This window comes from Anguilla rostrata, chromosome 9, assembly GCF_018555375.3.
Source record: "Anguilla rostrata isolate EN2019 chromosome 9, ASM1855537v3, whole genome shotgun sequence".
In the NCBI taxonomy this organism is placed as follows: Eukaryota; Metazoa; Chordata; class Actinopteri; order Anguilliformes; family Anguillidae; genus Anguilla; species Anguilla rostrata.
This window is the reverse complement of record NC_057941.1, coordinates 47666323-47684300: the sequence shown is the minus strand read 5'-3', so window position 1 is coordinate 47684300 and position 17978 is coordinate 47666323. Positions and strand designations below refer to the sequence as shown.

The 17978-nt window shown below is 43.7% G+C and overlaps 1 protein-coding gene across 1 annotated transcript; it reads left to right on the top strand.

The window, feature by feature from the left end:
* Positions 1-305: 305 nt before the first annotated feature.
* smtlb (somatolactin beta) lies at positions 306-17017 on the top strand. Its single transcript, XM_064353178.1, is given in 14 exon segments — positions 306-325; positions 409-596; positions 2117-2155; positions 3483-3519; positions 3521-3598; positions 5046-5079; positions 5217-5346; positions 10167-10311; positions 10511-10588; positions 11266-11276; positions 11532-11710; positions 12275-12382; positions 12782-12961; positions 16330-17017. Coding segments are annotated over 14 exon segments (1425 nt in total). The 3' UTR covers positions 16528-17017.
* The last annotated feature ends 961 nt before the right edge of the window (positions 17018-17978 follow it).

Sequence of the window (17978 nt, the reverse complement as noted above, 5' to 3'; positions counted from 1 at the left end):
CTGAGCTCGTTTAGCACTTGGACGGGAGTCCTCCTCCTTGAGACGGGAGAGATGCGAAGAAGAAAACCGACCTGCCGTTTACGTACTGTCGGGGACGCTGTGCCGTAGGAGGCGCAATAATTCTACGAGATGATAAACCCACGTTTTCCGCCTCGCGGTGGCCATTTCAGCCCCCAACTGCACTCGAGGAATGCAAAGAGAGCCATGAAACGTGCTATATTACTGTAATCCAGGTTTATTACAAAGCATAAAATAATAAATGTGGGAATAACACTGAACCCAAGTACCTACACTGACTGTCAGAAATGGAGCAGCTCTCACTCATGTACTGGTTTACAGGGTCCTGTAGAATGGCCATAATTTCGGTTTGGCTACGCTATTGGCGTTTCGCCCGTGGTTAACCTCGAGGACTCTGCTTGCCGCGTTTTGGGGTGGGTCCCAGAGGCTGCTGGGAGGGAAAGCACCCTGTGCGTCCGCCATGATAATTAAATCTCCTCTCGGCACGGTCGCTACGGCTAATAAAGCGTTTCTGTGGCAGGATCGCCAGGTGGTAGGAGCCCCTTTTACCGGCTCTCAGTACACCCCTCAGACTTACGGTACCGGTACGAGCATGAACATGTCGCCTTCATTCACCTTTGGTCCTGCTGCGGGTTCTGGATGCCGCAGAAACATGCCATAGAAAGCCGGGCAAATAGCCTGCAAACTAGTTTTGTACTTTGATGTACATTTTTCATCATTCTGGATACAATGTGAGGCGTGAAAAGGAGCAGTACAGATGATAATAGGCTATCATAATTGAGCTTTATATGATAGAAAAATGAATGAGGAAGATTCTCAATTGCAAGGTAAACTGTGCTTGTGTGTGTGTGCGTGTGCAGTTATGTGTGTGTGCGCGTGCGCGCATGCGTGTGTGCTTGTTTGTGTGTGCGTGTATTTGTGCATGTGTGTGTGTGTTTTGTTATCATGTGATATGTATGTGTTGCAGCATACAGATGGGCCAGTTAATTTAAACCCCAGCAAATGTGTGGCCAGACTAAAAACAAAACAAAAAAAAAATCTCATTATTTTGCACAAACAACATATTTCTTCTCTTCTCATTGTTAGTCTAAAATCATTTGCTTTTGTTGTTCTTGTTGCCTACACATATTTAATTTGTTCTCTTATGAAAATAAGAATGAGCAAACTGTACCCAGTTATTATTTATGCATGTGAATGTTTTATTCATTGCGTGCCAGTGGGTTGGTTCTTTTAAATTATGTTTCTTGTGGGACTTGTTGATGGTAAAGTACTCACAATGACTATCTCTCTCACACTATATAGATTATATATACTGTATGTATCTGTGTGTGTGTGGGTGTATGAGTGTTTGTGTGTGTACAGAATGTGTGTGTGCGTGTGTGTGGGGAGGTGGGGGCTTTATGGCTGATAACTTCAGACAACTCTTTAAATGTTACCTGACTAAATCCCTGCCAAACACAGAGCCAAGCCAACGGGGTAAGAAACAGGATGAAGACGGCTTGTGTTGGTGTAGCAGAGGTTGGAATGTCAGGGCTGGCCGTGTACAGTGAATGCACTAATTAATGGAAACACTGGGGCTTCCTGACGCTAAGTGGCATCCTGCTGCAGACCTGACAACACGACCTTTAAAAATCTCTTTAAAAAAAAAAAAAAAAAAAAAATTGAATTAAAAAAAAAGAAAACATACAGAAAGAAGCAAACAAATCAATTCCTCCGGCCAGGCTCTTATTGAGAATGTGCCCCCGCTTTAATCATCCGATCACCGAGTTATCTGCAGAGAGATTTACCGCGCTCACCTGTTGAGTGGCCTTTAAGAATCTCAATTATTTCCAATTACGGCAACGGTAATATGCCCCCTGAGGGAAAAATCTGCTTTCCCTCCTCGTTCCCCTGTGGCTCGGGGCTTTTAAATGTGCTCATTTAGCCATGCCCCCCCCCCCCAACCCTCCCAACCACCCCCCCACCCCCCCCCTCGCTGGGATGCATAAGCGTGGATCTGAATGAGGGGGCTCAGCCAAATCCAGGCAGGCAAATCACATCCATGTAATCATATCCATATTCATGAGCTGGCTGTTCTTTCTCTGCTTCTCTTCGGCAGGGAGCCGCTCGGATTCTGCCCGTCCATCACCTCTCCGAGGTCCGCCATGTTGTACGCTCGCCCTGGCCTCTTATGCTTCCTGTGTCTGTATCTCTTGGATGGACAACGATAGGACGCTGGTGCCTTGCAGTTCACTTTGAATGCAGCCTTCAGTGGACAGACACTCTCTCACTACAGACTACTTGGTCTATATAACATACTGTAATCTATTCAGAATTAGCTTACACATTAAATAATCTGTAATGAAAAATAAACACAATTTCATCTCTCTGTAAATACGTGAGTGCGTTTTTACTATGAGTTTGTGTGGAATGTGTGTGGTTTGTTATTAAAAGTATGACAGAATTTATCATTGTGTTATATGTTCACAGTTGGATGCATGCCATGATGAGCAGCCTTTGGCTTATACATAAGGTTCACTACTGAGCCATCCAGACCTTTGCACTCTGAATGTCTTCCAGATATATATATAATTTATTTATTTTTTTTGGCCACACTTTGATTGAGGTGTCACGTGAGTTTTGATCATGTGACACCCTAATTAATTTCACATCCCCTGTTTACCTTTGCCAAAGAGCAGGTTTAATATGAGATAAGTGGCCTTGCCATCATAGTATGAAGGCTGAAGATGGACAAGCTGGACCCTGAGATTCGAAGTCCTTAGCAAAGGAGTTGGAGGAGCAAGAACAACGAATTTCAACTTTGATGTCGCATATTTGTGTGATGAATGCGAGTTGTTTGTTTGACTGGGATGCAAATAAGAAAGTATAAGGACTCAATTTACAAACATGAAATGATGGAAATGAGCCAGAGGAGATAAATACATGGCAGCCTGGGCGTTCAGCTGAACTCAAACAAATTGGGAACATGCGTCGGAAATTAAAATGACTAGCCAGCTGATGAGCTAGCTTCCTGGTTCACTTATCTCATTAGCAACCAGACCATGGATTACATGACTCTATAGAAACTTGGCAATAGCTAGCAAGATAGCCATATATAAATGACAAGGCTACATTGTCATTGCTAACATAATCACAAGGCAATGTGATAATATCCATAAAGGCAAAGCTTGAGTTTGGAAGTCTGCTACTGCATACACATTCAGAAATTCTACATAATATACCTAACTATTGTACTGTACCTAACTAACCTTTACCTAATTTTTTTTTTACTGAAAATGTGTCCTAATATGTGCGGTTCTTCCACTAAAAATGCAACGGCACTGACAGAGGAACATCATTAAAATTTTATCCAGATCTGATCGTGTGCCGTTGAACTCTGACGGGGCTTTGGAATGTAAGCCCGTCGCTGATAGGGACGGTCCGTGCCTCCTGAGGTAACGCCAGCATCCTGGGGTGTAAATCAGCGAGGACCTTGACGCGCGGCGTGCTCGTGGGAAGCCGCCGCCGGCGCGGCGCCTCGGCACCGCCAAAAGGTCAGCGGAGGCCGTCCGGCCGGCCGGAAACCCGAGACTCCGCGGACGTGAGGAGCTTAATGCCGCCGGAGAGAGCCGGGGGCCTGGTTATTCATAAAGTTACCTCAGAACCGCCATCTGCTTCCACTCTGGAGAAGCCCCCCCCCGCTTTGACACCTGACTCCCAGGGCCCATTCGCTGACTCATCCTGGGGGGGGGGGGGGCAGATGTGACATCAGCAGGGGTCTTTGCCGTGCAATGGAGAGAGGGGAGGAACACAGTACAGGGAAAGGGATTGGGTGAAAAAATGGAATAAGAGGATCAGACTTGAAGAGTTGTATTTAGGATGAGAGGCTGTTCGCACGTACTGTAAGTGGAGTCAAGCACATGCAACATTTCCATCATCTTAACCCTCCTCAGGTGAGGTACCTGATGAAGGTCAAGATGAGCATTTTTACATGTACAATTAAATTAATTTGAGACATTCAAATCAAATCAACTTTATTTATGTAGCTAATTTCACACAATACAAGGGCAATGTGCTTTACAAAAAGAATGAAATGCAAGGAGAAACACAAGTACACCCAGGTCAATAAAAACTAAAGGCGGAAAAGCATGATATATTAAATATATTTAAATAAAAGAAATAACATTTTGTGGTACTCTACTTAACTTGGACTTTTTTTTTCTTCTGACACACCTGTAGGGGACAGATGTGTTTTTTAATTGGATAATAGACAGTTAAAATATATATTTAAAAAAAAAACTGTCTCAGATTGAAGCACTAAAGTATCAAAAAAAGTACAAAGGTTTTTCAAGGTGCAGAGGACAAACCCAGATGGAAAAAGACACTGTTCTATAGTAAATGACAAAGGCATTCTTCATGAGTACCTTGTAAACTTTTTCTTTTTGTAGGCTTTTGCGCTTGCATGCCAAGTGTTCTTCAAACTTTTTGAAATCCGTGTGCAGTCATTTGAAAAAAAAAACCAAAAAATAAAAAACCCTATGTTACATTTTTACGGCCAAAACAAGGCATTGAGCTGCCAGCGATCATTGTCATGCTCAGTGAAACGTCTGCTTTTGGAACAACCCCTATCTAAAGATAAAAACAAGCTAGGTCACACAAAAAAAAAACCAGGCGTCAAACACAGGCACAGATTGGGCAGCACTTAACAAACACGGAGTGGAAGGCAGCAGCCCATGGTGCAAAGAGCATGAAGGTCCAGGGTCGACAAAAAAAAAATACAAAAATAGAAAAGCAAAGAAACTGTCGAAGGCGCACCACACTGTCCTGTCTTTTACAGAAAACCCTGCGAGAGGTGGACAGCAAAGCTGTCCATAAACCTCTGCGTATGAATAAATAAAGTTACGTCGATTTTGAAGCCTTCCTGGGAGAAGAATGCGCAGCAGTGCTTCACGAGACATACGCATGCATCATCCTCTTCACCCCAGCGGCCGTTAATTACACCTTCTCTTACAGCTGTCCGTCTGTCTGTGTGTCCCCACCCGCCGCAGAGGCAACGAGACAGAAGGTTCCACCACGGCTTCGGTAAGAGGTGACAGGGGTGTGGCTGAGGCTGTTGAGGCGGAGAGTCCTGCTGGTGAGAGCGCTCGACGGAGAAGTCCGGGTGTTCGGGAGTGAGCGCGTACCCGCACACGGATTCCGCTCCCCCCCCCGGGTCCCAGGTGAAGATGGGACTGGCGTATCAAGAGACTGGAGAGACCGAACCTTTGATCGTGACTCTGAATCAAGGGCTCGGTGCTTTCTGGGATTTGGTTGAGCCTATGGAGAAAAAGGGCTTTGGGGGAGTGTTGGGTAACACTCAAAGGAGAAGGTAGTTTTTGTTTTCAGTTACTTTTAAGTCCATGGGGTTGGTTTGCCTGGAGCAAGAGAAGCTTGGAGCTACTGTATGTCTGGCTTCTTCCTTGTTTTAACTGAGTCACTTTTCTTTTCGCTTTGTGGCCAAATGAAGCAATGTAATGGTGCACATACACCACAATTTCTTAGTTGCAAATACCCTAAATCGTGGCTCTTCTTATATTTCAGACGCATGTGCAAAGATGCTAGCCTTCCAGAGACATCCCAAAGTTTGATGACAGAAGAGACATTGGCTTTTGAATGAGCCTATGCTATCCTGAACTAGCTTCATATGTTATGCAGGTTTATGTGACCTCCAGTCCATTTAAATAAGGCCAAACAGTGAGAGTTGATGTAATGGCCTCTTCACTGACAGTTGTGAATTAATTAAGTGGAATTTTCAGGGCGAAACAAATCCATTTTTTAAAACGAAAAAGCACAATGATTTTTTCCAACTCAGTGGTCATTTGTTCCTCATTAGCATTGTTACAGGGCTACTTTAATGGCCACACTGGAAAAGACTACATTTTATGAGAAACACAACACTAGTTGACTGTGTTGAGGCAGCCATGATGAAGTCAGTCAATGCAACGCGGCTTTTGCAGTGTGGTTGCTGGGGAGGACAAACGGTTGTGTTCATTGGTTGTGTGTGGATATACACACACTCCTCCTCCTCACAGCAGTTGGCAGTTCAAGTTTCAAAACTACAACTCCCATCCTGCCACTCTCCTCCTTTACCTCACGTTCCCCTCAGTGCTGTTTATGGGCAAATGAATGCAGAAAATTCCATATCTCAGCTACAGTATCTCTAAGCTAATGTCTGCATGTCTGTTTCACTCATTTCATGCATTTCTTTATTGAGTCATTTTCCTCTCCCCAAGTGCCGTACTTAGCTATGCAAAGTAGGACATAAAATATTCTAATTTTGCTCTCCAGTCAAAAGATGAAGGACTCATGAAAATGTAAGCTTTATGCTAAAAAAAAATACAGTTTAATTTCCGTAGACATAAATAGATGCATAATTACGCAACTTTTTTCCCCACTAAGCTGCTGCCTGAGGCCTGTAGATATAACAATTAAAAACATAATTTGTTTTTATGCTTATTAAAAAATCTCATTAAAAAACATACTTCACATATTCACTGTTTTATCTGCCACATAAATCAACAAGATAGCAACAGAAAACTCCTCAAGCCATAACGTCGGCTAATGTACCACAAATATCACTCATGATTTTTTTTTTCCTTTCAATATTAAAATAATCATGATGATGATTTATTTGCAAGCAGGCCTCTGCAATTTCGAATATCAGTTTGAAATGTGTTCCCATAAATGAATGTGCCAGACCATGTTTCTTTCACTGGCTATCACTCCACTTTAATATTTCTTTGAAGTTGGTACTCCTCTCAACACGTTACTTATGTAATATTCTGGGATACATTGAACTCCGTCGATGTCTTGAATAAGATTAAAAATAATGAAAAGGTACGTGATTTGTTCTGAGTGGACTTATGTTTTGTACTCCCTAACATTCCTGCGTGAGAATAAGCCTTTGAATAGAATGTCTTTGCAAGAAGATTACCTCAGCAAGGTTCATTTCCAATTTGAAGCTGGGACTCCTTGTCCCAGATTCAAGAGGCCAGATATTTTCTCACAATATCTAATTTCCTTTGTTTGGAATTTGATTATTGACCTTAATTTCCATGGGAAATTATAACAAACTCAATGGCTGTTAGCTGGTTAGGCTAGCTAATCCCTATCAGTTAAGAAAATAAAGAAATACATAATTGGGACACATCCATTCTTAAATCAATGTTAAACACAAATGTGTAATTGTATTTCAGAAAATTGTGGATTATTGGATGAAAATTTGATTATTTTCATATGTACTTAAATTAGCATTTAAGTACATATGAACTATACATAGTACTATAATATACATAGTACTATAATGTATATATTTTCCCTCATTATTTCATTTTAAACAATACGGGTGACTTAATTGTACAATTAAAATACACAAATTTGCTGTGATTTCAAATCAACATGCAGATGCACGGATGCACACATTAGCACACACACACACACACACACACACACACACACCATAGTGCATTCTCTGGAAATAGAGGATGTTCGAGCCTTCGCTTTGAGCAGAAACAATTCGCAATTTTCCTCTTCTACTTAAAAACGTTGTCTTTTGCAGTGATTGCATAATGAGCTGAAAATGCATAAGAGGTCTTGATCCAAAAGAATTCCACTGCCTGAGGGGGACAAAAAAAGAAAATATTTTAAAAAATCAAATGACCAGCCAATGGGCAGAGGCTAGCCTGGAAGCAATCACGTTTGGTAATCAAGCTTAAAGATCTAAGCGGTCTGGGGACAATTCTTAGCTCTAAAGCTATCATTTTAACTTCATCTACAGATGCGGCTGGGTGGCTCATGCTGTTAAGGCACTTATAGCACCCAGTAGCCCGGTATCAGATTTGAACCCTGAACCCTGCCAGCTGTGGCCAGCGGCCCTTGCAAGGTGACGTGCAATTGGCCAGCAGCCCTTGCAAGGTGACGGGCAATTGGCTGCAGCCTTGCCCAGGAATTGGGAGGGTTTCAGTAAGTGGGGATAAGAACACTGGCTGTCTGGTAAGCTACACGTGAACTGTCTGCCTCTGAGCTAGTAGCCTTCGGGTGTGATGAGAAGTGGAGACATCACTGACTTTGGAGAAAAGCACATGATTGCGCTGTCCTGAATTGATATGAGTGGTTCCACAGCAATCAACAACAACAACAACAACTTGATAGCTGATTGCAGCATATGAATATGATTGGGCGAAAAAAAGCATAAGAAATCTCAGAACTTATGGGATACAAATGTATAAAAAATAGAATTGTTGTTGTTGCTATTTTTTCTTCTTCTTGTAGTTATTATTATTAATATTATTATTATAATTATTACTGATATAATCAAACATTTCAAAATGGCTCCCCATTGCAGTGAAATATTGTCAGTTGACTCCTAATAAAATAATATACATGGACATGTAAGTTATTTTCCTACCAGCAAGATGAGCATCCAAGCGATTGTTTTAGCAGCACATAAACAGACTCATGCCGCATGCTCTTTTGGAGACCCAAAGAACAAGGCGTGCCCTACAGTAACCTCTCCCTGCAACGGGAGCAAGCTGGAGACAGGGTGCGTGAAGGAGAGTTGGTAATGGCCTCTCGTAACAGCTTCTCCAGGACGAGACGAGCTTAAGGGATGGTATATAAAATGCTTTTGTCACAACAAAGCTGTCATATTTTCATTTTTCTGACCTGCCGGCTGAGGGCCTTGAAAAGCCAAATCACTCAACAATTTGCCCTTCCAGTATTCGGGAATGTTGACAACTGCGGTCTACAGTCGGTGCTGGCAACTAGGCTGGTGAGATAGGTGCCTCCCAGGTGACCACGTCAAGGTGATTGGCCAATTTTCTTTTAGCTGCCATGAAAACACACGTACACCACAGGTTTAATCACTCTACAAACCTGATTACATTTCTTCTATTTTATCACCATAGACAGAAAATTTCCAGCGATTGCACCAATATTCAGAAACGGATACAGAAACTAGCATAAACAGGTTCTGATCTGACATGTTTCTTTTTTATTTTTTTCATGTTTACACTGACACAAAAATGGATGTGTTTATTTTGAACTGTTTTTGTCTAAAAGGCCTCCCTCTACTTTATGTCTCCACTGAGGAAACCCTATCTAGTTCTTTGTCAGGCAAAAAACGGTTCAATCTGGGAGTTCTCACACTCTTCTGACCTACCATAGAGGTTTTGAAAAGAACTGAAAAGGATTCCCCTATGGAGAAAAACCATAGAGCCCTTCTCTCTGAAAGCAGATAGAGGGGCTGATCTCTCGTCTCCACGGCACCACTGACCCCATTGCATTTGTGATCTTGGCACACAGTTGTTTTTTAAAGGTCAGGATTACCTTCACATGAGCCAGCTCCAGGGAGTCGGCTGTTTGGTTTGATGTTTTATGTGCTTAGTTGCATTTTTCTCACACACTTTTTGCTCCTCCGTGCCGGAATGACCTTTTCGACTGTGTTCACCTCCCTGCCGCCATTATCTTGAATCCAACACACTTACAGTAACAGGATGGCTTTTGTGTCAATGTGGTGCACATGTGTGTGTGTGTGTGTTGTTGCATGTGTGCCTACACGCACATGTGTCTGGGGATGAGCCTTTAAATCTACTGACAACTTTTCAACATTTAAAATCCCGGATACTTCCAGAAGCAGCGTTCCTATATTAGGTCTCTGCTGTCAATGTCGAATATAAACAGGTGTTGGGATCATCTCGAAGCAAATGGGTGATTGGCATCTTTTCTGTTTGCATGCGTGTGTGTGGTGTATGTGTGTGTGTCTACATGTCCGTGGTGTGTGTGTGTGGGGGTCTGCATGTGCATGCGTGTGTGTGGGTGTGTGTGTGTGTGTGTGTGTGTATGTGCACATGTGTGGAGTGTGTGTGTGGTCTGCGTGTGTGTGTGTGTGTGTGTGTGTGGAGTGTGTGTGTGGTCTGCGTGTGTGTGTGCTCTCCCTGTCCCTTGCATTTCAGCTCGCGGGCAATTACACCGTGTCACTCCTCCACAATCCTGCTTCAGCCAACGAAAGTTGGAAGGAAAGCAAATGTCAGACAGGAGAGAGTGACAGCCCGGCCGTGGGCCTGAAGCAGCGGCCGCAGACAGACGGGAGCCTTCAGCTTAATGGCACCGCCGCTCATCCTCCCCGGCAGGTGAGGTCTGCCCGGATGGCGTAGCGGGAGCGCGAATCGGCGGGCGCCCGGGCTTGTCAGTCAATACGGATCCCCGTGCCGGAGTTTCATCACCGCGGCGTGTCGTCCCGGCGACCGACTGCGTCCCCCACCCCCGCGAACCGCGGTTGCGCTGGCAGAGGCCCCTCGTTATCGCGGCTTTAATCGCGGCGGCTGGAGAGCGCCGCGAGATTCCTCCCTCCGTCCCGCGCGCTGACATTTTTATTTTTTTTGCCCGCTGGGTTTTGCCGACGGGGCCGACGGCGTGCCGAGGCTCGCGGCTCCGGCGGCCACGGAGAGGGTCGATTTAATCTCGCCGATTCAAGCTGCGCGGTCTGATTCCCGCGCTCCGGCAGTGCGATTTTTCGGCGGGTTTTGGAGGTCGCGGAAACGGACACGCACCGGCAAAACCGTGTCAGGACGGGAACGACATTTCACAGCTTTTGATTTCGCCGGTCAAAGTTAAGAACGTAGCGCCACAGCAAATATAACGCATTCCACACGTTAGATTCTCCAATACTGGGGCTCAACCCTTCATTTCACCAACCAATGATAGAACGCCAGCAGTTCCACAGTAGGAACATGTTAACAAAGGAGAAAATAGCTATAATGTACTCCCTTTTCATCGCACACAGTAGGCCTATTTTAAAAATACGAAGGGCTATGTGCTAATGCTGAAATTGAAATTATACACTGGAACAGGAAAGAATCAATAAAGCAAAATACAAACATAGTATTCAGGTTGTGGCCAGATTTGACAGTCCATTCACCTGTCTTTCTCAAAGTATAGTTCACCTTACGTCAAAAGGAAACTGTCACATTTTCTAGAACATTACCGCCAGCTGGTATTCAGAAGCCCTCCGTCACTGACCCCCGCCCTCCCAACCAAGATAAAGATGATGTATAAAATCAAAAGGAAGACTTGTGGATATCAGCTTTCTTTTTCTTCCGTTATGTCTTCAAAATTCAGAATGAATCTTTCATAAGTTCTGGGGTGTTTTGTATATAAGGGTTGATCAAATGGTAGACTGAGGTAGAAAGTCTATACAAGTTTACACAAGACAGTAATGTTTTCCATCAGAATGAACAAGGGTAAATATGTTTTTTTTACTAGCCAGAAAGTTGTATATTGCAAAGATAAGAAGTTTAAATTGGTATTCAGTCTCAATTCACATGTTTTTCATGTGTTTCCAGGGAGTAAAATTTTCATTTTATTACACGTTGATTCAATTTTTGGCTGTTTTTGAATCAATAACCGACTTCCTGATTTAAACTGTAAAAATGTCTATGTTTTGGGCCTCGTGGTGGCTGACTGGAGGGTACGTGTATGTGCTTTTGTGTGATCAGTGCTGCAGGGTTTTGTGTGCCTGATGCTGACTCACAGGATTGTGGGATATCCTATGGACTGCAAGGAGGACCAGGACGGCACGCGCTGCCCCTCCATCTCCCTGGACAAGCTGCTGGACCGAATCATCCAACACGCCGAGCTCATCTACCGTGTCTCTGAGGAGTCATGCACGCTGTTTGTGAGCACAGCTGTAGAACCGGGGGGGGAGGGAGGGGGAGAGAGAGAGAGAGAGAGGGAGGGAGAAAAAGAGAGAGAGAGAGAGACTGTAATTAAAACCCTAGAACTTCAAGTCTTGTAATATCTGATGCAAATTAACAAATCGGTACTTTTCATTACTACTTTTTCAGTCTCTCATCAACTCTGTTTAATTTTGCTTCACCGAAACGAGGGTTCTCTCGCACAGAAATGTCCAAATTAATGAGATAATAACCCGATGATAAATCACGCAGAATTTATGCGAAGCTAACTCGTACCATGCCCTGAATACACAAATAATGTGTCACACGAATCCTTCAGACTCTTTAATTGCTTGTTTTAAGCTCCATTTCAACAGCTGGCCGCATTACATTGTTAAAGTCCCGCACTTAAACCTGTCTGAAAGTCCACCCACCGCAGAGTGAACATATCAGCATGTGCGGCGGGGAGAAAAGTGGCGTCGCTGGTTCAGAGACGCCGCGGCTAGCCTCTGCGATTAGCGACGCGCGGCTCAGCGTCTGTCTGTCTGTCTGTCTGTCGCCGACAGGAGGAAATGTACATCCCCTCTTCGATACGAGCCCAGCTGAGCCGAGGGGGGAACGCGTGCAGCACCAGATCCGTTCCCGGATCCAAGGGCGAAATCCAGCAGATCTCGGTAAGACAGAGGATCTCGACCCCGCTTCGTCTCGCCTTGGCTTTGGATCTGTTTACTTTAGCGCCTTGGTTTTCCCTCCAAAACCTCTGCTGATTAACCTGGCCTTGGATGAGGTCTGGGGAGCTTATTGTGGTTGTCCTTTGTACACACACTCACACATACACACATGCACACACACACATGCACACACACACACACACACACACATGCACACACACACTGTAATGTCATTACTTCTGTACCGACTGTACTGAACCAAGCTCTGAGCTCAACATATCTTTGATACTTGTAAGGCATTGTGGGCTTTTGAAATATTAATAAGTGGCAACATTTATGCGTGTAGTGTGTCGGCCCTGCATTATCGAGATTAGAGCAGAGGTGTCTTGCATTGTTGCGCAGGACAAGTGGCTCCTCCATTCGACTCTGGTCGTGATACAGTCCTGGACAGGCCCTCTGCAAAGCCTGCAGATCACGATGGATCTCTACGACAACGCCCCGGACGGGCTGCTCAACAAGACCAAGTGGATGTCCACCAAGCTGATGAATCTGGAGCAGGGGGTGACCGTCCTCATCAGAAAGGTACTGCCTGTCTGATAGCACAGAGGCTAACACTGCTCCCGTTACACTTAAGATACCATAAAGCCATCAGGTATGGCTAATAACGCTTCTCATAACCAGTCGTGACAGCTTTCCACAGCATGTCGTGGATGTCAACGTACTGACATAATTTATGCCACAATCACTGTAATTATTTCACAGTAATTTGAAATCTGCTTCATAAACCGTGCTGCATACATTTTGTGACATTTTGACATTGATATGATGCGCATCATGTTATACTCTGTCGTGACTGGTAGCAACAGGTTTCTGTCCCGGTTGCAGCCGTACAGTGTTTTATCCAGGCCAGATAAAGGCTCTAATTTCTCATTTATTTATTTTTTCATAGTGTGTTGCAGTAATTACTCTTTAGCACTTTTTAGGCTTTTTTTTAGCAAACTTAATTGGTGTTTTTCTTTATGTTCTTCATGTTGTCCCTGTTCTGTGTGTTCTTGATCTGTTTTTAACTGTTAATTGTTTTTAATGGTACTTTGTTTTGATTGCACGTAGTTGCTGATGAATCAATTTCCCAGCGAGGATTAATAAAGTAAAAAAAACTTCTTATCTTAATTTAGCTTGGCTTAGTTCAGCTTAGTTTAGCTTATCTTAGCTTATAGCAACATTATGTAGACTTTACAGTGTAGTTTAAGTAAGGTGTTACCACTAAGTTTTTGATTCACAGCCATGAAAACTGTGATCTTGTCTCTGATTTCAGATAATCAGATTCAGATAATCCGTTTAAGTTATAAAGATTGGAACTCACAAATGTACATGGGGCCCCAACCATCAAAATGAACATTATGTTATATAAAGCATATTAGGTATAAGCTATGCTGAGGAAGCTTACTCAGTCTGCTTATCCACAATGTAGATCAGGGACAGACCATTTGCATGAGCTGAAAATATCATGTTAAATTAGCCTTTTTAACATTTGCACCTGTGAATTAAAATATTCACACGTGAAAAGAAAATGTCATTCACATTTGATTGGCTTTTTTTTTGTTGACATTTAGAAAATTCCCATGCGTGGAAAGAAAATAGGTCACATTGAGTCATTTTGAGCCTCAAATTATCACACAAATTCCCAGGGAATTGTACTTTTTTTATTTTTTAAATATCAACTACAATTTCCACGTGTGAAAACAGAACGTGCGAGCATTGGTAGCCTTTTTCCTTTCTCCTCTTATGAGTGCGATTATTCTTTTTATAGTTCATGTGTGTCCTCTTCACATGGTGGGCGTTCACATGTGTTTTTTGAACACAGGATCGTTCGGTGAGGGACACTTAAACAGAGCTGACCGCTGGCGTTAATAAAAAAAAGCGAGAAATAAATAAATAAAATCCCACTGATAATTACGTTTCCGCTCTCGTCGACCGTCGGGTCGCCGTGCCCGCTGAGCTCGGGGTCGTGATTTGTTTGCTCGGTTCTCTTCAGCCCCGTCGGTTCCGTGTTGCCGTGCGACGCTCGCTTTGCGCCCTCCGCCATTTTTTTTTTTTTCGGTCTTCTTTTAAGGCTCGAGCGCTCCTCGGGATGCGCTTCTGTGATCCGGAGCCCGTGGGACCAAATGTCAGACACAACTTTTAATTGCTTTAAAAAAATCAGCCGGCGAGGACTCCCCGGGAGTTTATGAGCTACTCCGCTCCACAGCAAAGGATGCCAAGTGACTTTGGTGATAAATTAGAGGACCTTGAAGGCAGAGAGCCCCGCGGCGCTAACTCCTCACATGTAGCTTCCTTTAATTAATCTACCAGTGCCCTTCAGATCAATTATTAAAATTAAACATCCTTTATTACTTTACGCTATCTGCCGGATGCGGCCGTTTTGAAAACGCAACGTCGCCCGAGTTGTTCAGTCGCGGATTTGCAAAGGTTGTTTTTTCCAGCACGGATGCCGTATCGTACGCAGAGACCAAATTTGAAGCATTGTAAATGAATTTGTCCGCTCGTATTTCATCGATTAGCCGAGCGAAGTACGCTCAGAAGTAGGAGCAATGCAATTACTGACAACTGCTGTTTTTTTTTGGTTTTTTTGGGCGGGGGGGTTTAACAATAGGTTAGGGAGAACCTTCAAAAACAAAACAAAAAATCCCCCGGCTGTTTGTGCACAAGTGCGACGCGCTCGATCAGTTCTGGCGCGGCGTTCCATTTCAGTCCCAGGAGAAGCACTCGGCAGGAGTGCCTTTCGGGGGCCACACACGTCTCCCCGCGCACCTCCCCAAGGTGCCGTTTAAAGCCTCCCGCTCGCCCGGCGATTCAACGTACTCAGAAACGTCGCCGCCGGCTCGTTGGTCCCGACGAAAACATCGCTCGCGAAGGCGCTTTTTTGCGTGCGTGCTAATTACTCGCGAAATTGCATTCGGGAAACCCGTACGGCGTCTTGTAAGCGCCGCAGACGTGTACGGTAACACGGCGGATCAGTAAAGCGAAGACGCTTTATTAAAATCAGCGGCGGATGTTTGCAGCCGTGTTACAAATTTGCATGGCATGCAGAGGTGCCTTCCATGGTCCTTTACTCGCTTTCACTTCAAGACAACAGCATTCGCTTGCGTTCTGAGCCTGCGTTCATGAAGCTGCTCAAAGGAAGGAGCACTGATCTGGAACCAGTTTAGCCTTTTAGTTCAGAATGGATGTGTTAGGCCACGGACTGCCGAAGAACTGATCTCAGATCAGCACCCTGACGCTGAGACCGGGACGCTTATTAACACAAGGCCCGTAATTGGCAGACGAGCACCGCTTTCAGAACGAAGGCTCGTGTTTTGACACGGCAACAGGACGCGCGGTTGCCGGGAAGGTCGAGCAAACATAATGACCCTGCCTCCGATGAACAAGGGCTGAGTCCGTTTTAAACGCGGTGTGCAAATTATCACGGCAACGAGCCGTGCAACACATGATACGCACGATCAGATATTCACTAAAGGTTGCTTCACAATTATGCCTGAACGTTAGGTCTGGTCTCATGTTCCACCTTGCAATCTATAATGAAGATCTCCATCTGGAGAATGAGGTTTGATCGACATTTTATACACTGTAATTACACAGAGGATATTTTTCCAATAGCCTTTGACATTATATATTCAGATTTTATCCTGCCTCAAATTTGCCCTTAATATATACAACGGCTATTTCTTCCTTCTCTCTAATCTCTACTGGAAATGGAATATACTGAAATGTATATATTGACATAAAATATATTTTCAAGATCAGAAATGACTTAATCCAAATAATAAAGTCCAAATGTTTACAAGACATGCCAGTGTAATTCATCTCTACAAGGGCTCCCCTGTCTCTTCTCTCTCTCTTCTCTCTCTCTAATGCGGTCTTTCTCTCCCTCCCCCTCTCTGTCTCCTCAGATGCTGAATGAAGACATTTTGGTGTCCGACCCCAGCCAGAACCTGACCCACTTCGCGACGCAGCCCAACATGGTGGAGTCGGTGCTGACGGATTACACCCTCCTCACCTGCTTCAGGAAAGACGCCCACAGGGTGGAGACCTTCCTGAAGCTGCTCAAGTGCCGTCAGTCCGACAGGCTCAGCTGCTTCCTGTACTAACAGGAAGTCCACAACCAGCCATTTCCTCTACCATAGAACCCAAGACCAGACTCAGAGCAGTGCACCTTCTATTGATAGGACTCCTTTAGATTTCCTTTTAGAGATTTATTTTTTTCCTTCTTTCCTTTCTGCTACCACAAATGAGCAGATCACATTTATGTATGTTTATCCGTTTCCCGTATTTGTTATTAATTTGACAACCCATGGAAAAACTGTAATTAATAATTTTATATGACATACTGACACAAAGCTTGTGACTAACATTGTGGGATTAGATAAGTCAATGAGTACGAATTGCTTGCATATGTAAAGGCTTCTATGGGAATGTATTTTAGTCTGTAGTGGTGTCTGTTTTTAGCATAAATTAGCTATTTCCCATCACATAGCTGAATGTATGTCATAAATATGTGCAAAAGACATGTATGGATAAAAGCTGTTGTTCTTGTGTATTGAGGCGCCCATTTGACCATTAAAGTGTACAGTACTATAAGATTGTGCATACGTTTTTATCGTTTGTTTATATTCCCATGTAGAACATTGATTTATTTTCTTGCTGAAGAGTTTAAAAATGAAAGAAAAATCATGTGCTCGATATTACTGGAAGGGTATAATTCTAGACACGCTTATGATTATTATTCATTAACAACCGAGTGGCAATAAAGTACCTTACCATGCTATTAACGTTAATGGTAATTGCAGATTGCAGAAATTATTTCCCTTCCCCGTCAATCTGAAGTGCAACGTAAACACCGTGTTCTGGACGAGCCGTGGATGTCGCCATGACAGCCGCGGTTGACTCAACGCCCTCGGGTCGCTGGCCTCGAGATACGGATACCAACGGAGGCCATGTTACACGATAAATCAGGCTGTCATCACGGGAGATACAACCGACCATTTTTTTTTATTTTTTTTTTTAAGAAAAGTAAATTCCCAAGGTGAATTTGTCCTTTCGAAGGCACTATCATCTGTTTTCATCAGTGCGATGCGGCTTGGATTCGGTACATATTTGTCCCCAATTTTGAATTACAAATTTACTCACCGACTATTTGACAGACTTAGTTTGGTGAGACGGAATTTTGTTTATCGCTGAAAGCTGGAAGACAAGTTACATGTATTTAACTGTGAGTCAAAATGCAGGGCAGATGTGAATTGAACCGAAGGATGCATGGCTGCCCCAGTAATAATGCACTTAGAGGCTAGTGTGCAATTAGCTTTGAACGCTAGTTTGCAATTAGCTTTCCCCTGCCATGGCCTCAGGCTCCACTGAAGATAATCACAAGGACCAAAAAAAAAAACAAAACAAAAATAAATAAATAAATAAATAGATGAATAAATCCATTGATTTCTTATTTGTAGAAATCTGGACTCTGGGTTCCTCTTTGGCTGTTTATTGATCCTGTTCGTGCGTACACATCCGTGTACATTTGTGAGATGTATTAATCAGTCCGACG